The sequence below is a fragment of the Pecten maximus genome, chromosome 4, assembly GCF_902652985.1.
Source record: "Pecten maximus chromosome 4, xPecMax1.1, whole genome shotgun sequence".
In the NCBI taxonomy this organism is placed as follows: Eukaryota; Metazoa; Mollusca; class Bivalvia; order Pectinida; family Pectinidae; genus Pecten; species Pecten maximus.
In genome coordinates, this window is record NC_047018.1 from 1,813,066 (window position 1) to 1,839,861 (window position 26,796).

General features: G+C 37.2%; 1 protein-coding gene across 1 annotated transcript in view; it reads right to left on the bottom strand.

The window, feature by feature from the left end:
- The window catches only part of LOC117324946 (QRFP-like peptide receptor), a 93,378-nt gene that overhangs the window by 61,091 nt on the left and 5,491 nt on the right, over positions 1-26,796 (bottom strand). Inside the window, exon 2 of the mRNA XM_033880786.1 lies at positions 4,444-4,565. Within this exon, the coding sequence (XP_033736677.1) occupies positions 4,444-4,565 (122 nt within the window). The remainder of the gene's footprint in view (positions 1-4,443; positions 4,566-26,796) is intronic.

Consider the following 26,796-nt stretch of genomic DNA (forward strand, 5'->3'; position numbering starts at 1 on the left):
GAAACGACCAAATTTCGAGAACATTGTGATTGTCGACAAACCGTTCAAGATATGTCGATGGAAATTGTCCCAAATCGAGAAACAGATAATTTTTTAATATGGTATATGATTCAATATATATCATGACGTAGCACTGCCTCTTTGCTTCACGGAACATCAGAAAATGGTTACAATTCAGCTAGTCGGATACCGTGACGTCCTTCGAATGACATGTAAAGTCTCTATTGGGTAGCTTAAACATATGGCATGTCAGCACTTCAACTTCGTGACGATGAAAATTGGGAAGGGAACTCTGGTGATTAACCCGTTGCTCGCCTTTGCCTCTTGTAATTGCTGATCGGAAATTCTGTGTCAAACTCTGCCGTGAAACACATTTGTAATCTCAACGCTGATTGGCTCGTGAATTTGAAATAACCAGTCAGAGTGAAAATTACAGGTGAAATATATCTTTTTTGTGGTGTAACTTTGGTCACATGTAATAAAAAAACTGTATAAGTGATATTTATTCCACATGCATAAGTATATCAAGTGTCACTCTAAGACGAACAATGGCCACAAATCTTATCGTGAGGTTATGTGTGTGATGTCAGGTCTATAATGATGGACACGTGTAATGTCAGTTCTATAATGATGGACACGTGTAATGTCAGTTATATAATGATGGGTACATGTAATGTCAGTTATATAATGATGAGTACGTGTAATGTCAGTTATATAATGATGGGTACGTGTAATGTCAGGTCTATAATGATGGGTACATGTAATGTCAGTTATATAATGATGAGTACGTGTAATGTCATGTCTATAATGATGGGTACATGTAATGTCAGTTATATAATGATGAGTACGTGTAATGTCAGTTATATAATGATGGGTACGTGTAAATAGAGGTTACACAACGAGTGGTTGTTGGATATTGAATTTATTTCACACGAGTAAGTTATTTTTTAAAAGTTACAAAAGACACGAGCTTTAGCGAGTGTTTTTTGCAACTTTTACAAAATAACTTACGAGTGTGAAATAAATTCCATATCCAACAATTTCGAGTCGTGTGACCTGTTTCTACCACAATAATATCGGCTTGAATCAAAGGGAAACGTGGCCAAGTATAATTTCGCGTATGCAAATAAAGTGTACCGGTGACGTCCGGGACCCGGTGATGTGACGTCATTAGATTATTGATGACGTCAATAACAATTGCAGCTTGGGTCAAAGTTCACCATGTTAGCCAATCGAAATGCGTACAGAGTTTATACCACGTGTGGTATAAACAGATTGTTAATCAACAGCTGTAATGATTAACTGATGGTGTGAGAGTTGAATAACACGGCGTATTGTGGTAGAATGTCAGTTATATAATGATGGGTACGTGTAATGTCAGGTCTATAATGATGGGTACGTGTAATGTCAGTTATATAACGATCGGTACGTGTAATGTCAGTTATATAATGATGTGTACGTGTAATGTCAGTTATATAATGATGGGTACGTGTAATGTCAGGTCTATAATGATGGGTACGTGTAATGTCAGTTATATAATGATGGGTACGTGTAATGTCAGTTATATAACGATCGGTACGTGTAATGTCAGTTATATAATGATGGGAATGTGTAATGTCAGTTATATAATGATGGGTACGTGTAATGTCAGTTATATAATGATGGGTACGTGTAATGTCATGTCTATAATGATGGGTACGTGTAATGTCAGTTATATAATGATGGGTACGTGTAATGTCCGGTCTATAATGATGGGTACGTGTAATGTCAGTTATATAATGATGGGTACGTGTAATGTTAGTTATATAATGATGGGTACGTGTAAGTGTCAGTTATATAATGATGGGTACGTGTAATGTCAGTTATATAATGATGGGTACGTGTAATGTCAGGTCTATAATGATGGGTACGTGTAATGTCAGGTCTATAATGATGGGTACGTGTAATGTCAGTTATATAATGATTAGTGCGTGTAATGTCAGTTATATAATGATGGGTACGTGTAATGTCAGTTATATAATGATGAGTACGTGTAATGTCAGTTATATAATGATGGGTACGTGTAATGTCAGTTATATAATGATGGGTACGTGTAATGTCAGTTATATAATGATGGGTCCGTGTAATGTTAGTTATATAATGATTAGTACGTGTAAGTGTCAGTTATATAATGATGGGTACGTGTAATGTTAGTTATATAATTATGGGTACGTGTAATGTCAGTTATATAATGATGGGTACGTGTAATGTCAGTTATATAATGATGGGTACGTGTAATGTCAGGTCTATAATGATGGGTATTTGTAATGTCAGTTATATAATGATGGGTACGTGTAATGTCAGTTATATAATGATGGGTACGTATAATGTCAGGTCTATAATGATGGGTACGTGTAATGTCAGTTATATAATGATGGGTACGTGTAATGTCCGGTCTATAATGATGGGTACGTGTAATGTCAGTTATATAATGATGGGTACGTGTAATGTCAGTTATATAATGATGGGTACGTGTAATGTCAGGTCTATAATGATGGGTACGTGTAATGTCAGGTCTATAATGATGGGTATTTGTAATGTCAGTTATATAATGATGGGTACGTGTAATGTCAGTTATATAATAATGGGTACGTATAATGTCAGGTCTATAATGATGGGTACGTGTAATGTCAGTTATATAATGATGGGTACGTGTAATGTCCGGTCTATAATGATGGGTACGTGTAATGTCAGTTATATAATGATGGGTACGTGTAATGTCAGTTATATAATGATGGGTACGTGTAATGTCCGGTCTATAATGATGGGTACGTGTAATGTCAGTTATATAATGATGGGTACGTGTAATGTCAGTTATATAATGATTATTGCGTGTAATGTCAGCTATATTATGATGAGTCCTTGTATTATCGGTAGTACAGTAGCAGCATTATGTGTTATATCAGCATTAGTGTGATAGGTACGTGTATTTCGGGTTTTGTAATGATGAACTCGTGAACTACGAATGTTCATTACACTTATTTAAATATCGACATGATTTTTTGTGCTAATTTGTCGATACCTTTAATCATTTATTAAAGAATTCACGGAAGTGTATCTCGTGACAGATAGCTTTGTTTATAAGCATGCAACGACTGATTGATTAAAATGATTCCGGTTTGTTTATTTTGGTTTTCAGAGATCAAAGACATGTCTTCGTGCTGGAGACATCCCAATACGAATGTTGGTATCGATTCCTTTAAATGCAATATCGCAATACGAAGAAATAGGTATGAACTAAGTGACATCGTGTTGTAATACATGTCATTAATGTCAGCCTAATAAACCGCACCTCTTCCTCCGACACACAGATAATGCGTTGCCTTCAAGGAGTTTAGAACATAACATGTTATTGCTAAAATAACACGCCGCTAAAGAAACCTTCCAATAAATGCTAATCATTTTGCAAAATGCCGGCAACGATAATTACCTTTTATCGTTAGGCAATTCAGATCTTTTTTTTCTTTTTCTTTTTTTCATTTCTGTCATCGACTACAAGCACGTATTTATCAAAACCGTTTTCTAGACATGCATCTTGCAAAGGGTGAATTGTGGGATTTATTTCAGGAACTTAATTATTTGCAATTATGCATACTATGTGTGTTATATTTTTCAAAACATCTATATACTCCATGGTCTGGTTTAAAATACACAACAACACTAGAGCCATTCAATGAGTTCTGTCTTTAACCAATGTTTACATGTATCTATATTGTTTTACTCATATTTCTGTTATATTACATCTAATTATCTCACCTGACAGATGTGTACCTTCTCTTTATAAAACTTGGCATTAAGAGTGATATTCTCTCTTTCTTTTTACTCTAACACTAAGTTTGAAAAAAGTGGAAAATCAACCATTCTTAGCGTTCTTTACACGTAAAAATCTGGTGTTGCTTGCTTTTTCGACAATGCTTGTTTATTATTTACGTGTCTATGGGTCGAGGTAGTACATTCTTATCCCGTCACCTGTAAGTAGCACAGAATATTTTCTCCCGAATTACAGCTGCAGTATTTTTTGATAATTTAACAGCTAGCCTCTCTGGTTGTGTTTTCGTTTTCGAATGGGTGTCATTTGGGCCATTCTTCGGTGCTCCTGGGTGATATGCATTATAAGGTCATCTAAACACAGTACGCCGACCTAGCTAAGTTATCAAACAGAAGACAGGCATGCAACTCTACATTATCTGTTAGTAGCGCACCATTCGGATTTAGATATTGGTGTGCATTTCACATCAATATCAACCTTGATTTAACGACATTATCTCTGTCCCTGGACACGAGTACATGTCATCAATGTCATGTTAAATTCTTGCCGGATTGTTTTAGAATTTTACACGGTTAAAATACCAATCTGTTATATTTTAAATTAAATACTTGTTAAACGTGTGTTTGTGGACGTACCTTTCTAAACTCATGGCAGTAAGTGTTGTGACAGAGCAGATAGCGGATACATTCTGGATGTAGTGTACACCTTTACACATGACTTCTCCCAGGCGCCACGTAAAGGTGAAGAAAGCCGCAAACTGTGAAGAAAACGAAAGGTTAGGTAAGGTTTAGATATATCAATTAATTGAAACAGTAAAAATTGGTTTCATGTCTAACTATACGAGTTTAAAGAAACTATATTACATGTATAAAAACGACAAAACAATAAGAGGCAAACACAATCGTAATGATTATAACCCAAGGTCAAATAAGGAGGAATATCATAAGTATAATCATTAAGAGTGGATGTCAGCAAGCATCGAGCATTAGGTGGAAAATGAAAAAAATAGATTTTAGAAAAAATGACCTTAAATGTTAAATTATGTTACAATTGGTGGATATGAATGACAAAAATGGAATTTCAATCATGTCTGTGGCTCCGTATCCAAGCAATATGACTTTCTTAGTTACGGGCTCAAATAACACATCGCCTACATCAAATTTTTAGAAATTAGAGTATCTCTGAATCCTAAATGACAGTGAGATTAAAGTATTTACAGCCAAAATTTAATAATGATGACCCCCCTTAATCATTTGATTAAAAAAATATAATTGGCAATATTTACAAACTGTTGCTATGGTAACCTGAATACAGCAAGGAATTCTAACTGAAAAAATATCAAAATAAGACAATGTTTGGTTGACCTTAGTTGGAATCTACAACCATATATGGAGTATTGCATATGGTTTTCTTTTCATTAGATGTCTACAGGGTAAGTTTAAAAAATAAAATTGGCTGGCAACTTAGAGGCGCTTTTGGTATAATGATTCAAATTTTCCCATTTTTTTTCATGATTTTTGACATTTTATGCACATTTTTTCTCACAAAACAATGTATATATATATAAATTGAACTTTTTAACCACATTTTAATTCATCTCCTTAAAAAGAAGTAATGAATGGACATTTTCAATGAAACAATTATTATGAAATTAAAAAAAAAAATGGTTTATTTGCATTTTGGTTGCCATGGCAACCACTTATTTAATTAGAAAAAAGCACTTACAGTTCTTTTTTGTAATAATTTTGAATCAAAGAAATGAACTCTTCTTTCACTGATTCAATGTTGAACAATTCAACAATTTTTACTTTGATACATTTTTATATGGTCACCAAAAATATTGAAGTTGCAGATATTAACAAAAAATAGTAATACTTAGCATAGAAGAAAATAAAAGAACACAAAGCTGAAATCAAAAGTGTCATTATGAGAGTTGCTGTAGATTTTTGTTCCTAATGACTGTAACTTAACTAAATTGAGATGTAAGGTTGATTTCTTCTACAGACTTTATAATGTTAACAAATTAGGCCCAAATTAAAGACACGAGTCACCTTTGTGACAATTGTATAAGAGTTATCCCCCTTTTTGAACAACTTCTCAGTGGATTTCTGGCCATGCATAATCGGTTTCTCCACCCTTTTCCCAGAAACAGTATAAGTATTGACAAAGTATACCTATATAGTATGGCTTTCAACTTCAAAATATCTTGTCCTTGCCTTTATGAGGTAATGAGGTATATACCACACTTTATGTTTAGGTCACCTGAGACAAAGTTTCTAGTGACCTACATGTATTCTAATCGCCTTTTGCCCGTCCTTGTCCGTCTTCCACAACAGTAAACAAGCTACATTTTCCACTTCTCCAAAACTGCCAAACCAAATTCAATGAAATTTGGCAGGAAGCTTTCATGATCAAAGGTTAACCAAAATTGTGAATTATATATGGGCATCCCCCCCTAAAAATTTCTCAAGTCAGAAATAGGGTAGAATCAAAGACTCTTCATAGGTGAAAGTGTCTGAGGTACTTAACCAAAATTATGAATTTCATGACCCTTGAGTCTCGCCTTTACCCCTGAGGAGAGGTAATATTTACTATAGTTTATATAGGAAAATTACATGTTTTACTATCATTTGTTTGATTTCTATTGAAATTCATTCTAACTTGGTTATGGTTAACATTATCAGCTTTGGATGACAGCTTGATGGTATGTACATGTTTGGCCTGACTGACCCCCTTGGCTGGTGGGTGGAGTCCAAAAGGGTTAAACAAACTAAAATATTGCAAAACTCTGGTGACCATTAAGGACCAAGGACCTTGTATATGAAAAAAAGCAATGTGAATAGATTTCAGGCATGATAGTTTTTATTGTAATGGCTGCATCCATGGTTGTGAAGTATTGGTTTTTGTTTAGAGATGGAAAAGACATTCATTATCCTGAAATTAGAGTAAAACCCAATATTACATGAATCATAAAGTGATTTTATCTCAGATATACCTCAAATATGTCAAAAACCAAAGTATTGTTTAGTAGTCAGTGGTCACTGGACAGAAATTCACATTAATTTGGCATTTGACCTTAAAGTCAAGGTCAACATTATCATTCGTTGATAAAAGTACTAGTATATAGAAGCTTAAAAAAAGAAGTACTTTTGGTTGAATTTTGAACATTCCAAATTTATAAGTGTATATAACAGTATAAAACAGAAAAGCATTCCTGCTGGAGTACCCAGAAAATAATCATATAAGTATAACCATTAAAGGCAATGACCCATTAACAGGGTCATATAATGAGGGATATAATAAGTATGTATGCTACACATGTCACAGCAATGCGTGTTATATAAACATATCATTAACGATATATCAAGGAGAAGTGTCTTAGATCAGACATATATTTATGTCCCCCAAACGAAGTGGACGGCTACTTATGAAACTTCACATGAGTATTGGTGGGGGACCAAAGGTGTGCAACGCGCATGTCTCGTAACGAAATTCAAAATGGCCGCCATTGTGTAGCCTCTGATTGGTCGAAATTTAGATATTGTTCAATTTCGGTAAAAATTGGTACATAGGGGTATTGAGGGAAGCCGAACACAAAGGTACCACTTACGAAACCGTCCGTTGCCATGGTAACATAATTTTCAACTGTTAGTTTTGGGAACATTATAGTAACGGCCGCCCTTACAATTAGTACTTGTTAATAATTATTTTTTACACATTATACTTTCAATGGATTTGATACATTATCTATAAAATGATGTATGTAGCAGTAGAGAAGTCCAATACTATACTGTTAAATATCATCTTACACGGACATCGGCGGGTGATCTGTCTGCCAAGTTACGAATTAATATCTCGGTCTGAACCACAATAACAGTTAATCGAGTGATTTGATCTCTCGTAAGTATTGATGCTGATTAAACCCACGAAGGCACAAAAAGGGTTTAATAAAAATCCCATGTTATTGCACCCCGAGGGCAGTGAGAAGGACATACGTAATTGCCTAGAAAATTTGTCTTGTAAGAACTGTGGTTATCGGTACTTCGAAGAACTGACAATTTGTACATGTTTACGGAAGAGAGATATTCCCACAGCTGTAATATAGAACCAGAATAAAATGTAGAAACAAGAACAATTACATCAAGGATTCAATGATGTTAGAAAGGGCAAGAAGTGACATGAACCATCCGGACAACTGGTACATATCCCTGTTCATTGTCTCACTGATAAAAAAAATGATTGTCCCTCAGGAACACCTAGCACTATTCTCCTTTCCGTATAATTTCCCATGTGATATCTAGATTTATAGAGGAAAACAGATTAAGCATTTTCAATACAATTATTTATCAGAGTTTATCCTGAGATTTATCAGTGCTAGTTTTGACGGTGTTTCTTTTTGTGTGTTCTCTAGCTGTGTATTCTACTTTCAAATTACGAGAAACATTGAATGACCTCCATGCTTTTTTTCAGTCAGGAAATGATCGTTGTTTAATCATATGTTTGCTCAACACTTTCTTTGCCTTGTACTTTTACAAGTATCTGTGCATTTCTTCATATTTTCCCCTAGTTTAGATATCGATTTGGAGTTCACTTACTGTTTCTTTTGCATGTTGTTATTATCTCATTATAGTCAGGTTGTTTAAGATGACATAACGTTGTCGAGTGACACTTAACGTTATAACATCCCATCAGTAAGCACAATATATCTCGGGACACGCTACCTGTTCAACTTAGAATCCAGTATTACATAATAAGAAATGAACAATTAAAAAAAACCTCTCCCATCGACAGAAATATTGTGACCGTATATAATACAGTCAGACGACTTGGACCATAATATGTTTAGTAAATGCCCCCTGTGTCTGATATTGTAGACGGTGTAAGTGGTTTTTGGCGTACAGTACCGTCAGCTGTATTATGTGTCAAATATAATGTAGATCTGACGACTCCTAAACACTCCGTCCATATTACGTCATCAATAGAAGGAATTTCAAAATCGATTACAGCGGAAACGTGATCAGGCCGAGAGGAATTGTGGCTGACTTTGTAATTGTATTTGTAATTGTAATTCAAAGTCACGAAGTCGTATTTTAACCAAATTATAAGTATGAAAAGATATTTTGCGTCAAGTTTGAGGCAGACACTGTTTGAAATCTTTTTCCTTTTTTTTAAATTTATTTTTAAATGCAGATATCATTGGCTCTATATGGAAATAAAAGTTCTGCGACTGTTTTATTTATTGATAAATGAGAGCTGTACCCAATTGTTCATGATAGATAGATGACAGCTGTACCCAATTGTTCATGATAGATAGATGACAGCTGTACCCAATTGTTCATGATAGATAGATGACAGCTGTACCCAATTGTTCATGATAGATAGATGACAGCTGTACCCAATTGTTCATGATTTATAGATGACAGCTGTACCCAATTGTTCATGATAGATAGATGACAGCTGTACCCAATTGTTCATGATAGATAGATGACAGCTGTACCCAATTGTTCATGATAGATAGATGACAGCTGTACCCAATTGTTCATGATAGATAGATGACAGCTGTACCCAATTGTTCATGATAGATAGATGACAGCTGTACCCAATTGTTCATGATAGATAGATGACAGCTGTACCCAATTGTTCATGATAGATAGATGACAGCTGTACCCAATCGTTCATGATAGATAGATGACAGCTGTACCTAAATGTTCATTATAGATAGATGACAGCTGTACCCAATTGTACATGATAGATAGATGACAGCTGTACCCAATCGTTCATGATAGATAAATGACAGCTGTACCCAATTGTTCATGATAGATAAATGACAGCTGTACCCAATTGTTCATGATAGATAGATGACAGCTGTACCCAATTGTTCATGATAGATAGATGACAGCTGTACCCAATTGTTCATGATAGATAGATGACAGCTGTACCCAATTTGTTCATGATAGATAGATGACAGCTGTACCCAATTGTTCATGATAGATAGATGACAGCTGTACCTAAATGTTCATGATAGATAGATGACAGCTGTACCCAATTGTTCATGATAGATAGATGACAGCTGTACCCAATTGTTCATGATAGATAGATGACAGCTGTACTCAATTGTTCATGATAGATAGATGACAGCTGTACCCAATTGTTCATGATAGATAGATGACAGCTGTACCCAATTGTTCATGATAGATAGATGACAGCTGTACCCAATTGTTCATGATAGATAGATGACAGCTGTACCTAAATGTTCATGATAGATAGATGACAGCTGTACCCAATTGTTCATGATAGATAGATGACAGCTGTACCCAATTGTTCATGATAGATAAATGAGAGCTGTACCCAATTGTTCATGATAGATAAATGAGAGCTGTACCCAATTGTTCATGATAGATAGATGACAGCTGTACCCAATTGTTCATGATTTATAGATGACAGCTGTACCCAATTGTTCATGATAGATAGATGACAGCTGTACCCAATTGTTCATGATAGATAGATGACAGCTGTACCTAAATGTTCATGATAGATAGATGACAGCTGTACCCAATTGTTCATCATAGATAGATGACAGCTGTACCCAATTGTTCATGATAGATAGATGAGAGCTGTACCCAATTGTTCATGATAGATAGATGACAGCTGTACCCAATTGTTCATGATAGATAGATGACAGCTGTACCCAATTGTTCATGATAGATAGATGACAGCTGTACCCAATTGTTCATGATAGATAGATGACAGCTGTACCCAATTGTTCATGATAGATAAATGAGAGCTGTACCCAATTGTTCATGATAGATAGATGAGAGCTGTACCCAATTGTTCATGATAGATAAATGACAGCTGTACCCAATTGTTCATGATAGATAGATGCCGCTGTACCCAATTGTTCATGATAGATAAATGACAGCTGTACCCAATTGTTCATGATAGATAGATGACAGCTGTACCTAAATGTTCATGATAGATAGATGACAGCTGTACCCAATTGTTCATGATAGATAGATGACAGCTGTACCCAATTGTTCATGATAGATAGATGACAGCTGTACCCAATTGTTCATGATAGATAAATGAGAGCTGTACCCAATTGTTCATGATAGATAGATGACAGCTGTACCCAATTGTTCATGATAGATAAATGACAGCTGTACCCAATTGTTCATGATAGATAGATGACAGCTGTACCCAATTGTTCATGATAGATAGATGACAACTGTACCCAATTGTTCATGATAGATAAATGACAGCTGTACCCAATTGTTCATGATAGGTAGATGACAGCTGTACCCAATTGTTCATGATAGATAAATGACAGCTGTACCCAATTGTTCATGATAGATAAATGACAGCTGTACCCAATTGTTCATGATAGATAGCTTCATTCGTTGTTAGATTAAAATTGTGAAGATGGTAAGCAACACATATATCTGAAACAGGTAAAATATGTTGAAAATACACTAATGGCGGTGTAAAATACATTACAAGGCCGAGTTAACACAACTTTTGTTAAGATAACCCGACACGTGGCGCTCTGTGTCTAGTAAAACTTCCCTGTTATACATTTAGGAGGACGAATAAACGTTAACATCAAAACAAAACATATATGATTAACTAAGACTGAAACAAAATGGGGATGAGGTAATTATACATCTGCCGACTCATTATGTAATTTGCTGTAAGCAATGCAATTCACATCATTACAATAGACACTCTGCGGGTGTTTTTGGGAAGTGTATACAGACAGCATGTCGGAGGCAGTCAGTTCTTAACTAAAACAGACATGTTGTTTATAGCCACGAGGGCCAGCACCCAGACAGTCCGCTATTTAACCTATTGTTAGAACCACAGGGTAATGTTAGGGCTAGGTTCAGAATCCAAGTTTCTATTATCCAGAATGAAAAACATAACATCAGGCTCCGTCCCCAGGATGGCATATTATTGACAATGGCAGGAACATCGTAAAATTCGAGATTTGGTTTTATTTTCCAAAATTCAGCCCTGATCAGAAATTCTTTCAAAAGACGTTATAACCACACTGCTACTCAAAATCAAGATTATCATACTAAACAAACTATATATACCCCTCCATCCACCATATACAGGTATATCTAAACAAACTATATATACACGTCCATCCACCATGTACAGGTATATCTAAACAAACTATATATACACGTCCATCCACCATATACAGGTATATCTAAACAAACTATATATACCCCTCCATCCACCATATACAGGTATATCTAAACAAACTATATATACACGTCCATCCACCATGTACAGGTATATCTAAACAAACTATATATACCCCTCCATCCACCATATACAGGTATATCTAAACAAACTATATATACACGTCCATCCACCATATACAGGTATATCTAAACAAACTATATATACCCCTCCATCCACCATGTACAGGTATATCTAAACAAACTATATATACACCCCATCCACCATGTACAGGTATATCTAAACAAACTATATATACACGTCCATCCACCATGTACAGGTATATCTGTAACATTGCAATTGATTATTATCGAAGTAAACTCATGGGTCACTAAAAAGTCAACATTTTAAACAGCCTCCATGTTTGAACGGTACGTCCTGTAATGAACTCACTATAGTGACTTGAAATCATATCTAACTTTAAAATACGAGTCTAGAGGGGAAACGATGACCAGGAGAAAACACACGTATTAACAATACAACCAAATGTAAAGGCCAAGAGCATAAGATGCTTCAGGAAACAAATTTATATTTATTTAATGCATCCATGTAACATATCTATTGATTTCAGTGTATTTCTGTCTATAAAGAAAGCAAATCAACCTTGTACCGATTACAGGATACATAGAGGACTTGACGTCTCGTGCATAACTGTGAAATATTGCTGCAGGTATGGGCATGGTTTATCAGTAATGTGGTATAGGGAGTTACTGTAGTCGAATGGTCTGACAGATATGAACATGGTTTAACAGTATTGTGGTATAGGAAGTTACTGTAGTCGAATGGTATGACAGGTATAAACATGGTTTAACAGTATTGTGGTGTAGGAAGTTACTGTAGTCGAATGGTCTGACAGGCATGAACATGGTTTATCAGTAACGTGGCACAGGAAGTTACTGTAGTCGAATGATATAACGCACGCTATTACAAATGAAAATGAATTGAAAGTGGTCAGAGTCAGTTTTAGCACTTTACATTTTTATCACAAAATGTCCGGGTGATGTATGCCTTCGTTCCATAGAGCAAGTTGTCACCTCCAGCATTGTGATCAACGTCATCACAAAGATGACCCCCAATCCCACAGGGAACTGGCAACAACACTAGGTCCATACCAATGGGCACTTCCGCAAACAGAAATCCAACATGCTAATAGACATCCGAACGGACGCGGAACGCATGCCACTGTCGTCTGCCCATCAATAATGGACAAATTCCGCAGGCCCGCCGTCCCTTCCCCGTCATCATTGAGCAAAGGTTGGTCACCCAATGATTAAGTCGCAATAGCCACTGCCGTGGTGGCCAAGTGGTAAAGGTATCCAGACACTTTATCACTAGCCCACCACCTCTGGGTTGCTAGTTCGAAACCTACGTGGGGCAGTTGCCGTAGGTCGGTGGTTTTTCTCCGGGTAGTCCGGCTTTCCTTCACCTCCGAAACCCCGCACGTCCTTAAATGACCCTGGCTATTAATAGGACGTTAAACAAAAACCAACAAACAGACCACAAACAGAACTGCAAACTCTGCGACCAGTATCATATCCGATAAATAATCCAATGACTCTCCGATCACCACGCTAGGTGCGAAACCAATCCGTAGCCAGGACACTGTAAAAATTATCTTCCACCATGGGGACTGCCCCGTGACAATCGCTGACCACTGTAACCAGCCAGAAATCAATAACCGAATCAAAAACACCCACGGAGTTTTGCAAAGACCGATCCCTGCTCCCTTTCAAGATAAACACATAACACGACCTTCCCCTTCAGTTGAATACCTTAGGGTTGCCATTTCGCTGGGCAGCTGCACTTGCTCAGAACAAGCGGTCTCCATCTCAGGCCTAACGCCCCTTACAAACATTACTCGTGTTAATTAAATCCATAAAGGACTTCACGAGAGGACGCAAAAACTTGCCAACACCAAATGTCATTCCTGCCAGTGATGTTCCACACCAGCCCCAACAACAGCGCCTTGAGAGGGTGTGGATACCGATATGTGGCAGCAACGAGGTGAACAACGCTCAATACCTGCATGCAATATTGTGCTCAAAACCTCCACATGGTTGTTCTAACGAGCAAATTTCCGTATAACCCTCAGTCGAGAACACTGGGGACCTTAGAAGCGGAACATGTCACTCTCCACATACAATTTCCTTCCATCATAAGTTGAAGTTGGCTAACGGACAAGACCTTTTCTATCCAACCTAACGGCACCATCCGACTCCCGACAAATGATCCCCATGGCCAAACCTCTGTGTCCATGAGACGGCTGATAAAACTTCACATGGATCTTCTCACCCTCTGGTCAATATCAGAATGAGAGGCGGGATGAGCTGTATGCTATGGTGAGATCAGAGAACCATCTAAGGCGCCCCGAGGAAGATTTATCAAGGGTTTAATCTCGCCAATGATGTCCGCAAATTACTTTCCCGTGCTATATAAACTACCCCAGAATTCGTTTTCATTGGATCTGAAAACAATGTACGCGACTATTCAAAACAACACTATTATGAACACAGCTACCCGTGCAATATATCGCTTATTAGAATTGATAATTGGAAAACGTATAAAATTAAATTGTTGATTAATCAAAAGGAACATAAAACAATATGATGATGTTATGATTTTGGGTTTTAAAAATAGCAATCAACGCTCACTGTAAAAAAGGCTTTCGAGCATTGTAATATTGCACCTACTGTTGGATTAGTTGATCACCAAACATATTGAAGTTACAATTGCGGATGTTAAAAACTGAAGTACGTGTATCTAGACTTATATGTATTGTTATGTTTACGGGCCAGATTTACAATTGAACGAAGTTTTGGAATATTTGATCCCGTAAAGCATGAAGACATCCTCATATTCATTTTAAACAAATATCAAATGTCAAATTTCCGTCTGCTTCATCATCATCTTCCACGTTTAATTTCCTCAAAAACGATAACAATAGATTTCTATTCGTGATATGGACACCTGCAGCTATTATTGTTGCAAATGTCAGTAGGAATGTCTAGACAACGATTACATACTTATTATCGTCTGGATTAGGTTCGGCAGGATACATTATCTTCTGGTCATGTTCGGCAGGATACATATATCGACAACAGTTATCTTCTGGTCAGGTTCGGCAGGATACATTATCTTCTGGTCAGGTTCGGTAGGATACATTATCTTCTGGTCAGGTTCGGTAGGATACATATATCGACATCAGTTATCGTCTGGATTAGGTTCGGTAGGATACATATATCGACAACAGTTATCGTTTTGTCAGGTTCGACAGGATGCATTAATTTTGTGTTTAAGAAATGAGATTCATGAGCATATAAATCGTTCAGAACATTATTGATAAAAAGAATGTAGAATCAGGAGGCCATTTTCCCGACATGCACCCTGCGTACACAGGAGACGAAATACTATTGAGAAGGTTTTAAAACAGCTCTTTTCAGACTGAAAGGCCGTCCTGTGACTTCACATTATTTCCGTCGAGTGTCTTGATTTTTTCTTACAGTTTTTTCTCGAACGGTTAGATCGCCATTGGTTTGTAGAGGTGATTGATGATTGTGATGTAGTTAGCGTGTTCTTGGCAAAGTCTGTACTGTTGTTAATTACTACGTCGAATTTTGTCACCGTGACGTCTGTTCTTTGTTACAACTATTGTTAAATTAACATGGAGTGCCTATTATAACAAACCAGATACCCTGCCAACGAACGTGAGCTCATTCTGTTACTTTTTAAATCAACGCCTTCTTGTGTCAATTATCCCAATTACTGGAGTAATACGCTTGTATCTCGTCAGTTTTAACATTGGGTTCTAACGACTTCTTACGTCAATCCAATTGTTTGTATAATTAACTTCGTCAGTCTTGACACGCACATATATTTATACCAATTGTACAAATCTTCTATGTTAGAGTAGAGCTATGACATGTATTTCGTATCAGCAATATTGATAATACACTGTTCATTTGATAAGTAACATAGAAATAAACATGTTGGAAAACATTGTATATAATTGTACTAGTGACCTGTACAGGCCTAGATAAGGTACCAAATCGCCGAGCCAAATAATACCAACCGCTGACGCCCTTATACCGTCCTTTAACAAGGGTAGATGTACGGTTTTGATGTTGGACTTTTTGAAATATAATCGATTGTTGAACACTTTTAGAATATCATTCTGACATGTCGGCTCGCCTGTACAGTACGTTGTTTTGAGCCAGGAATCACGACAAACCCTAGCAACATAGGGCCTCGCGTTGTCCTATTGGAACGTCAGTTTACGTTAATGGATAAGAGGAAGAATCTGTGGTCAAAAGACCTGATCCCGATATCCATTAATAACCATCAGAAGTGTTCTCACACCTCGGGATTTCCCTACCCATACCATAACAGATCCTCCCGCGAACCTTTTGCTTTTCGTTTCGCATCAGAGCATTGCTCACCACGACGTCGATAGACATACTGTCGTCCATCTGACCAGTAAAGCGATGAGGGAGACTCGGCAATGAACAACACGCGTCTCCAATGGGCCAAACGAAACCGATCAGGTGCATGTGCAAGTGACCACTGCAATCGATGCTGGCGTCGCCTCTGCGTAAGTGGCATAAAATGAAACTCCCGTAACCAATAATTAACCTTCTTGGACCAGAGACGTCCAACTAATCGGAATATTGTTGTCTCTTGTACACCATATTGATGGGCTACATGACGTTATGAATGCCCCTGCATTTTCAGAACAATATCCCTACCCCTATCGACTTAATTCAATTGCGAATGATTGCTTTCTTGAAAAATCTGTTAAACATGCTTTGTCGAGCGGGGTCACGGTCGACTGAATTTTAGCTGAAGAATATTTTCAGATTGATTTAACACCAAGTGTCTAAACATTATATGAGAAAAACTGAACTCCCGGGGTTTTTTTTTTGTTTTTGTTTTTATTTTTTGGGTTTTTTTCCGCTAGTATTTAAACCTATGTAAGGCGTTATGACCTCTCAGAGTGTATGGAGAATGACAGACACATAGCGGGCTGATCTTAGCAGCGGATTCGTTATTTGGAATTCGAATAATGAATCCCCTACCAGCAGTGGATTTGGGATTCGAATAATGAATTCGCGAACGTGATAATGCCCTTTTAAACGCAATGGTCCGAGAACACTACCCCAACTGGGGCACCATGACGTCATAGGCGAAGCGAAATATCTTTTTTGTTTCAAAGCCCATTCTCTTGCAATGGAATGGCGTTTTTCAGTTGGTGTTATTTTTAACCCTGCACGATTTAAGTGCTTACGCGTTTGAAATACGCAACTAAATGCGACTAAATCTCGTGTTATCGCGATTTCAAGAACGCGCCAAAGCGGGCGCCAACAAGCCAATGGTACAAATCAATGAAAGCTCCAACTATTCAGGTATTAATTGTATATCATTTGTGTTGCTAAAATGAAAATTATCCAGTTTTTGTCTCGCCTACAACGATGATCGAGGAAAGCGAAACTAAGATGTCGTTTATTTAGACGGCGGCGGCGGCGGCGGCGGCGGCGGCGGCGGCGGCCGCGTCAACATTTGGGTTAAAGTTCACTTGTAACACTGCTACATGTACTGCTATCAAAATGAATCGAAACTTGGCGATGGCGAGGTTGCTATCACACTGAAAACCTAACCCTTATGTGGACGACGTCATTGTTACAAACCAGGAAGTCGAGACATATAATTACGCGCTGTTTATTATATTTGAAAGGCATCTTTCACATACAATTGTAGATGCCGCCATTTGGGGAACTCGTTAGAGGTTGAATTGAAATGAAGAATCTCGCTATTTAGATCTATGGACTAAATTGCACTATTTGCCATTTTCATCATCAGAAATTGAAAACATTAAATATATTATCTTATCAAATTTAGTATTTCTAAGACGTGTTACATATACTGGAAGGATTTTAAATATTTGGAGGCATTAAGTTTTCAAATTAGCAAATTTGGTCAAATTATATTTATTGTAAGTAAACGTCCAATGTTCATGCAATGTAGTATCATACTTTTTACTTTTTATATCCCTTATTTTCCAGGCCATGAAATAGAATTTAACTCTTGGAAATATTGTCAAATCGTTCAGGAATACTTAACTTCGTGTCATACTGATTACGCATACTAACCACATTTATTACATTTTTACTAGTGAAATATCAAAAATTATTCATTCTATAAAGTGATATTTTTCACTAGTGAAGAATATCATATTTTTCACTAGTGAAAAATATCACTTTTGCTGATTTGACCAATCAAATTCAAGATTAGAAAATATCAAAATAATTGACCAATCAGAAAGCCTGACATATATGCCAGCACCTCGACAGGGGGAACTACATTTTTTGTTAACAAATTATCGCTGTAGTCCTAGTTAGCATACGGGGTAGGGTTTTCGTTGAAAAAAAATGTAATAAACAGAATATCTAACAGTGTCTTCAGTAATACCAAATATATTTCACTCGTGTGGTTAATATTTTGATATTTTTCACTCGTGCTGTGCACTCGTGAAAAATATCAAAACATTAGCCCCACTCGTGAAATATATATGGTATTACTGAAGACACTGTTAGATATCCTCTATACATTGAACACATATAAATATGAAGTAAAGATAAATAACTAAATCCCTAATCCACTTCTGGCAGCGGATTCGCTTTTCGAATACCCAATCGCACACATTTGACACATATAAATATCAATTGACATAAAGAACTGAATCCTCGACCCGCTGCTGACAGTGTTTAATTCCTAACCCGCTGTTGCTAGCGGATCCGTTGTACGAATCTCCATTCCGCTGTTGGCAGTGGATTCGTTATTCGAATTTTCAATCAGATTATAAGAAAAATACTAATGTGTAACTGAATTCATTTTTCGAATCCGCTATCATATTTTATAAGAAAAATACCAATTGAACATAAGGAAATGAATCCCCAACCGCTGCTGGCAGTGGATTCGATATTCGAATCTTCTATCATGTTTTATCAGAAAAAGCGGATTCGTTATAGGCAGCCGATTCGTTATTCAAATAAGTAAAATAACAGAAATATTTTAGTAAACTTACATAGAACACCCAAAATCGCCAAGGAGACACAGGTGTAGAAGCTGAAACTACATAAGCCTAGTCATCTCAGTAAAGTAAATACAAACTGTAATTTAATAACAACACATATTTAACGTTATACCGGTTTGTTATTGTTTTATAAGATGTGTAAATGACAAATATACATATATTAATAATAATCAGTCCTACTTCGCGTGCTGACTTCGTGTTTATATTGCAAAAAAAAAATGGCATTATTGGTATCGTTTAACATATCCAAAACAGTCATTGGCTTTGTTTAAGGTTAATATACGGAATTGTTAACCTTCAAAAGGTGATATTTCCCTCCACTAGATTGTTTAATGTATTACAATAAAAGACAACAAATATAAAGCACGTAACTGTCAATATTCCACACTCAACACAGGCGACATGACTGTAAAGTGATACAGGGTAATTCTAACTTACTCAGCACCACAATAAGACCCACATTTCTGAACTGTAATTTCGTGTAGGTAAAACCTGCATTGACACATACCGCTAAAGAAACCCATGCTTGAAATAACCAAATGCGGGTATTCAGTTTTCATAACCGTGTTTGATTACTAATAATTCTATACATAGACGTACATTGGGTTAGATATCTATATAACTGCCCAGAATACATTTAACGAAGACAAAAAAGGCGTCAAGCAGAATAATTGCACACAACAAAATATCTGCTTTTTCTCCGGGCGTTTGTTTTTCGAAACAAAGCATCAAAATGTGTTAAGATGTCGAATTACAGTGATGATCAGGAAACACTACTAATTATCATAACAAGAGCTATTAAGGACAATCACATTAAATTAATGAAGTTGGTAGGGCAATGACATCGAACATCTATCTTAGTGACAGACTAGCAGCAAGCAATAACCTCAGTTTTGACCCAAAGAGATTGAAACCCAAGATTGCCAAAAGATTATGATTGTAAGAACGTCTATGGAGTTCCAGGCCCATGAGAAAATTAATGCGGTAGGTTGAGGGAGGAAATATATATCTGACCAAATTCCACCTAATGGCAGGCTGACCATAGGACAAGCTAAATGGTACATCTATGAGGGGACACGACAAAGTGCCAGACTCCGGTATGCAGGAAGCTGGTCAGGAAACCAAATTTGAAAAGCTAAAATCTAGACAAATGATGGCCATTAGTCAATTGCAACCTGCATACATGCCTTTACCACAATTGTGAACAAGGAGGAGTGCGTACCTTGGTGTAACAAATCGCTGCCCAAACCTTTTGGTCAGTTAGAACCTTAGCCGTGGAACTGAGTTGATTGTTCATTTTAAAGGTGAGAGCTCTCGAACGTTTTATTATTGTAACGTATAGTTATTGTACATAACGAATACAGCAAGTATCTTTATCTAGTAAGGACTGTGTAATTATAACTAGTGTACGAGTAAATTGTATAAGCGTTATACCTATGTTCTAATTGTTGTTAATGATTATAGTCTAATATGTACTCGACTTTATAGAGTGTGGAAAATATCATGATTGTTATTGTAACAATGAGTTACAAACAACTTTCTGTGAAAACATTATTATGATTGTAGCCTAATTAATAAAGTTAGAACCAGAGCCGTGGAACTGAGTTCACTGTTCATTTTAAAGGTACAGACAGCGGAGGGTAACACTTCGAATTGAGAAATCACGGGATATCCAGTCCCGTGATAAGCTACTGATTTTTATTGATTGAGAAATAAATGTTATATAAATAGAGAATACATGGCTTATATGCTACAATACAATGTTTATTTTGGTACGAGGCTAAGGAAAGGCAAGGCTTTGTCGTGTCACCTCGTCTTTCCGTGTCAAGCACCAAAATAAACATTATTTTGTAACATACTAGCCGTGTATTTTGTTTATCCTGAAACAATTTTCTACTATTTGGCGACATTCAAAACAAACAAATATCCGTTTTGTTTACCTTTCTTGGGTACAAGTGACCCTGAGTGATGCGCACAGCTACATATGTACTTCGCGCAGAGAGATATCCATTCATTGATTCGGTGTGTATTTACTTCCGCTATATTATTAATGCGCGATCGCAAAATAATTCCGGGGTTTTGATGTAAATCAGCGTTCAATTTCACTTAACCATATATGAAAATATCACACAAATACAAACTATTCCCGACAAAGACCCATTTGATTTACTGTATGTTTAAAACAACAATCAACAAAACGATTAAGATTTCGCAGATATCTACTTTAGTCTGGGTCAAGTTGAACGTAATCCCGTCAGGTGTGGAACAAATTCACGTGAATCGTATTGACGTATAAAGCGATTGTATTGAAATAGCTGTATCCGTCAGTAATTATCGGTCAATGTGTTTGGCAGTTGCAGGATAAAGTTGTACAAGACTTATACTTGGAATGGTCAACATTTACATTTCGGCATTAATGATGGATGATAAAAACAAAAACAAAGTGAAGTAGAATCTTCGAATATTAGAAAAAAAACTAGTACATTCCAGAAAATTAATAAAAAGCGATTTAAGTGAAGTAACTGCCTAAAGTGGTGGAATTCAAGTGGGGAAATTAAAGAAATCAATATTTGCCTAATGTTAAAGTGTGAAATCTAGGTGGGGCGCACTTCTCCCATAACTCAATCAATCTGGTAAAATCTTGATGTTACATAATTTTGAAACAACGTCAAATTCACGTGTACATTCCAAACCGCTACTTCTTACCATATTGAAATCAAACGCGTATACAGGGTCTTTTGTTAACAGCCCACGTAGATAAAATATCAAGTAATTCAATTATTCTAATCATGTCAATAAAACAATAACTTCTGTTATTATTGACGGAAGTAATATAGAGGAAAGGAACATAATTAAAAGGCCGATATATTTGAGGAAGTAATATAGAGGAAGGAATATGATCAAAAGGCCGATATATTTGAGGAAGTAATATAGAGGAAGGAATATGATTAAACGGCCGATATAAAAATAAGTAATATAGAGGCAGGAATATGATCAAAAGGCCGATATATTTCAGGAAGTAATATAGAGGAAGGAATATGATTAAACGGCCGATATATTTGAGGAAGTAATATAGAGGAAGGAATATGATTAAACGGCCGATATATTGGAGGAAGTAATATAGAGGAAAGGAATATGTTCAAAAGGCCGATATATTTGAGGAAGTAATATAGAGGAAGGAATATGATCAAAAGGCCGATATATTTGAGGAAGTAATATAGAGGAAGGAATATGATTAAACGGCCGATATATTTGAGGAAGTAATATAGAGGAAGGAATATGATCAAAAGGCCGATATATTTGAGGAAGTAATATAGAGGAAGGAATATGATCAAAAGGCCGATATATTTGAGGAAGTAATATAGAGGAAGGAATATGATCAAAAGGCCGATATATTTGAGGAAGTAATATAGAGGAAAGGAATATGATTAAACGGCCGATATATTTTCGTATCTAAGTTGACTACCATGACCTCGGTTTACATTTTCAATGGGAATGTTTGTACCTGACTGATGTGTATGTCCCCACCTGACTGATGTGTATGGCCCCACCTGACTGATGTGTATGGCCCCACCTGACTGATGTGTATGCCCCCACCTGAATGATGTGTATGTCCCCATCCGTAAGTGTTTGTACCTGACTGATGTGTATGCCCCCACCCGTAAATGTTTGATCCTGACTGATGTGTATGGCCCCACCCGTAAGTGTTTGTTGTTGACTGATGTGTATGTCCCCACCTGACTGATGTGTATGGCCCCACCTGACTGATGTGTATGTCCCCACCTGACTGATGTGTATGTCCCCACCCGTAAGTGTTTGTACCTGACTGATGTGTATGTCCCCACCCGTAACTGTTTGTACCTGACTGATGTGTATGCCCCCACCTGACTGATGTGTATGCCCCCACCTGACTGATGTGTATGTCCCCACCTGACTGATGTGTATGTCCCCACCTGACTGATGTGTATGTCCCCACCTGACTGATGTGTATGTCCCCACCTGTAAGTGTTTGTACCTGACTGATGTGTATGTCCCCACCTGACTGATGTGTATGTCCCCACCTGACTGATGTGTATGTCCCCACCCGTAAGTGTTTGTACCTGACTGATGTGTATGGCCCCACCCGTAAGTGTTTGTTCCTGACTGATGTGTATGTCCCCACCCGTAAATGTTTGATCCTGACTGATGTGTATGGCCCCACCCGTAAGTGTTTGTTGTTGACTGATGTGTATGTCCCCACCCGTAAATGTTTGATCCTGACTAATGTGTATGTCCCCACTCGTAAGTGTTTGTACCTGACTGATGTGTATGTCCCCACCCGTAAGTGTTTGTTGTTGACTGATGTGTATGTCCCCACCCGTAAGTGTTTGTTGTTGACTGATGTGTATGTCCCCACCCGTAAGTGTTTGTTGTTGACTGATGTGTATGTCCCCACCCGTAAGTGTTTGTTCCTGACTGATGTGTATGTCCCCACCTGACTGATGTGTATGTCCCCACCTGACTGATGTGTATGTCCCCACCTGACTGATGTGTATGGCCCCACCCGTAAGTGTTTGTACCTGACTGATGTGTATGGCCCCACCCGTAAGTGTTTGTACCTGACTGATGTGTATGTCCCCACCTGACTGATGTGTATGTCCCCACCCGTAAATGTTTGTACCTGACTGATGTGTATGTCCCCACCTGACTGATGTTTATGTCCCCACCTGACTGATGTGTATGTCCCCACCTGACTGATGTGTATGGCCCCACCTGATTGATGTGTATGGCCCCACCCGTAAGTGTTTGTACCTGACTGATGTGTATGTCCCCACCCGTAATTGTTTGTACCTGACTGATGTGTATGGCCTCACCTGACTGATGTGTATGGCCCCACCTGACTGATGTGTATGGCCCCACCCTAAGCGTTTTAATGTATGTTGGGTGGGTATGACGGCCTCATGTCCTCTTTGTAATACATCAGTAAAAGGGATTATTGGGTGGAGCTTTTTCTGTAATGACCCTCATTACAGTTGAAATAAGTATCTGTGATATATCGATTCCTCAGAGCATTGTCTTCACATAATTGGCTCCGCCATACTGGCATGATTCATATCCCGGTGAATGTACACTACTTCCTAAGGTCGGTATAACACCTTTCTCCCTTGTCATATATCTCCGTGGTAATTGTACTCTTCCAAATGAGTTTTGTTTCGTTATTTCTCCTAAACACACCTGACATCATATATCTTCCCAACATTAATTGAGCTGTTTCATACATTGACATCGGTGTACCCTACACACAGCCACATGTTGATTTGATCAGTAGCCCTATTGTAATCAAAGTGGCTCACCTCTCCTGTAATGTGGTTGTTAACAATCTATCACCTAAACATCTGTAACCTGTTGATCATAGTCGGACTACGCCAAGTAGTAACCGGCTCGGTGTGTTACAGTTAAAGTTTTTACATTAACACTTACATCATATCGGCCTCTAAAATAATCAGCATTCCAAATGTGTTTTGTGTATTTCGTGTATTTGTTACCACAGAGCGCGCAGGGAGGGGGAGATATATAGATGGGGTATTTTGCTTTTATGTGCATTTTGCCCAACTCCTTTCAATTACATATAATACAAAATCAACTGAACACCTCTGTTTGGAAGCCCAGTAATGTGGGACATCATTCCAAAGCCTATATTATAAAGATAATAGGATCTGGTAAAATGTGTTATATGTTATGTGTGTGTATATCTTCTATGATTTTCAATCACTGATCAACAGGTGCCACTCAATGTATGTCTTTTCGTAATTAAGTTGGCATAGTTTATCTGTTAGCGATTTTTTTTTTTCCTTTTCCATCAGAATAAAATAGGAAGTTTCCAGCAGTTAATAGTGATGAATTTGTAGGATATTTCTTATAATCTACACAATATATAATTCATATCTACTACAAACGAGCCTGTCTCTACCAGACTAACACAAATCATGCTAAGTATAACCAAAGTCATAATCAAACCCCCTTGGTTATAGATTTTGGCGGGAACTGATGACGTCTTACATTGTCCAATAACCTTACGATGTCGGTTGGAAACACGAGATTGTAGAATTTGTTATTATTGTTTTATAGCTACCTATAGTACAAACCACTTTACGATCAAGCACTTTTATATGGACGAAACTCGACCTTTTACAGAGAGACCATGCCCCCTGTAGGCGGGAGATGGATCGTGAGCATTAGTTCTGTTTATATCGTTTATTAACGTTGTTGGATACCGAGTAGTTTGTTATTGAAGTCATGACTCGATGTCAAGGAGTTAAACAATATTAAAAGACCTATGTTATAGCAAACATTGAAAATATTACAAGGGCTTTAGCTAGGGCTATAGTTAGGGTTATAGTTAGGTTTATAGTTAGGGCTATAGTTAGGGTTATAGTTAGGGTTATAGTTAGGGCTATAATTAGGTTTATAGTTATGGTTATAGTTATGGTTATAGTTAGGGTTATAGTTAGGGTTATAGTTATGGTTATAGTTATGGTTATAGTTAGGGTTATAGTTAGGGTTATAGTTACGGTTATAGTTAGGGTTATAGTTAGGGTTATAGTTAGGGTTATAGTTAGGGTTATAGTTAGGTTTATAGTTAGGTTTATAGTTATGGTTATAGTTATGGTTATAGTTAGGGTTATAGTTAGGGTTATAGTTACGGTTATAGTTAGGGTTATAGTTACGGTTATAGTTAGGGTTATAGTTAGGTTTATAGTTAGGGTTATAGTTATGGTTATAGTTAGGGTTATAGTTACGGTTATAGTTACGGTTATAGTTAGGGTTATAGTTAGGGTTATAGTTAGGGTTATAGTTATGGTTATAGTTAGGGTTATAGTTAGGGTTATAGTTAGGGTTATAGTTAGGGTTATAGTTAGGTTTATAGTTAGGGTTATAGTTATGGGTTATAGTTAGGGTTATAGTTAGGGCTATAGTTAGGTTTATAGTTAGGTTTATAGTTAGGGTTATAGTTATGGTTATAGTTAGGGTTATAGTTAGGGTTATAGTTAGGGTTATAGTTAGGGTTATAGTTAGGGTTATAGTTAGGGTTATAGTTAGGGTTATAGTTAGGTTTATAGTTAGGGTTATAGTTAGGGTTATAGTTAGGGTTATAGTTAGGGTTATAGTTAGGGTTATAGTTAGGGTTATAGTTAGGGTTATAGTTAGGGTTATAGTTAGGGTTATAGTTAGGGTTATAGTTAGGGTTATAGTTAGGGTTATAGTTACGGTTATAGTTAGGTTTATAGTTAGGGTTATAGTTAGGGTTTCTTCGGGTTCTCGTTGGGTTCTCGTTCGGTTCTAGTTCGGGCTCTCGTTCGGTTTCTCGTTAGGTTTCTCGTTCGGGTTATGTTTTGGTTCTCGTTGGGTTATCGTTGGGTTTACGTTCGGGTTCTGTTCGGGTTCTCGTTCGGGTTTTTAGTTCCGGTTTAGTTCGGTTCTCGTTAGGGTTCTCGTTAGGGTTCTGTTAGGGTTATGTTGGGTTAAGTTCGGGCTATAGTTCGGTTTCTCGTTAGGGTTCTCGTTATGGTTCTCGTTAGGGTTCTCGTTCGGGTTTTCGTTGGTTTATAGTTCCGGTTCTCGTTCGGTTTCTGTTCTGGTTTCGTTTCGGGTTTCGTTCGGGCTTCCTTAGGGT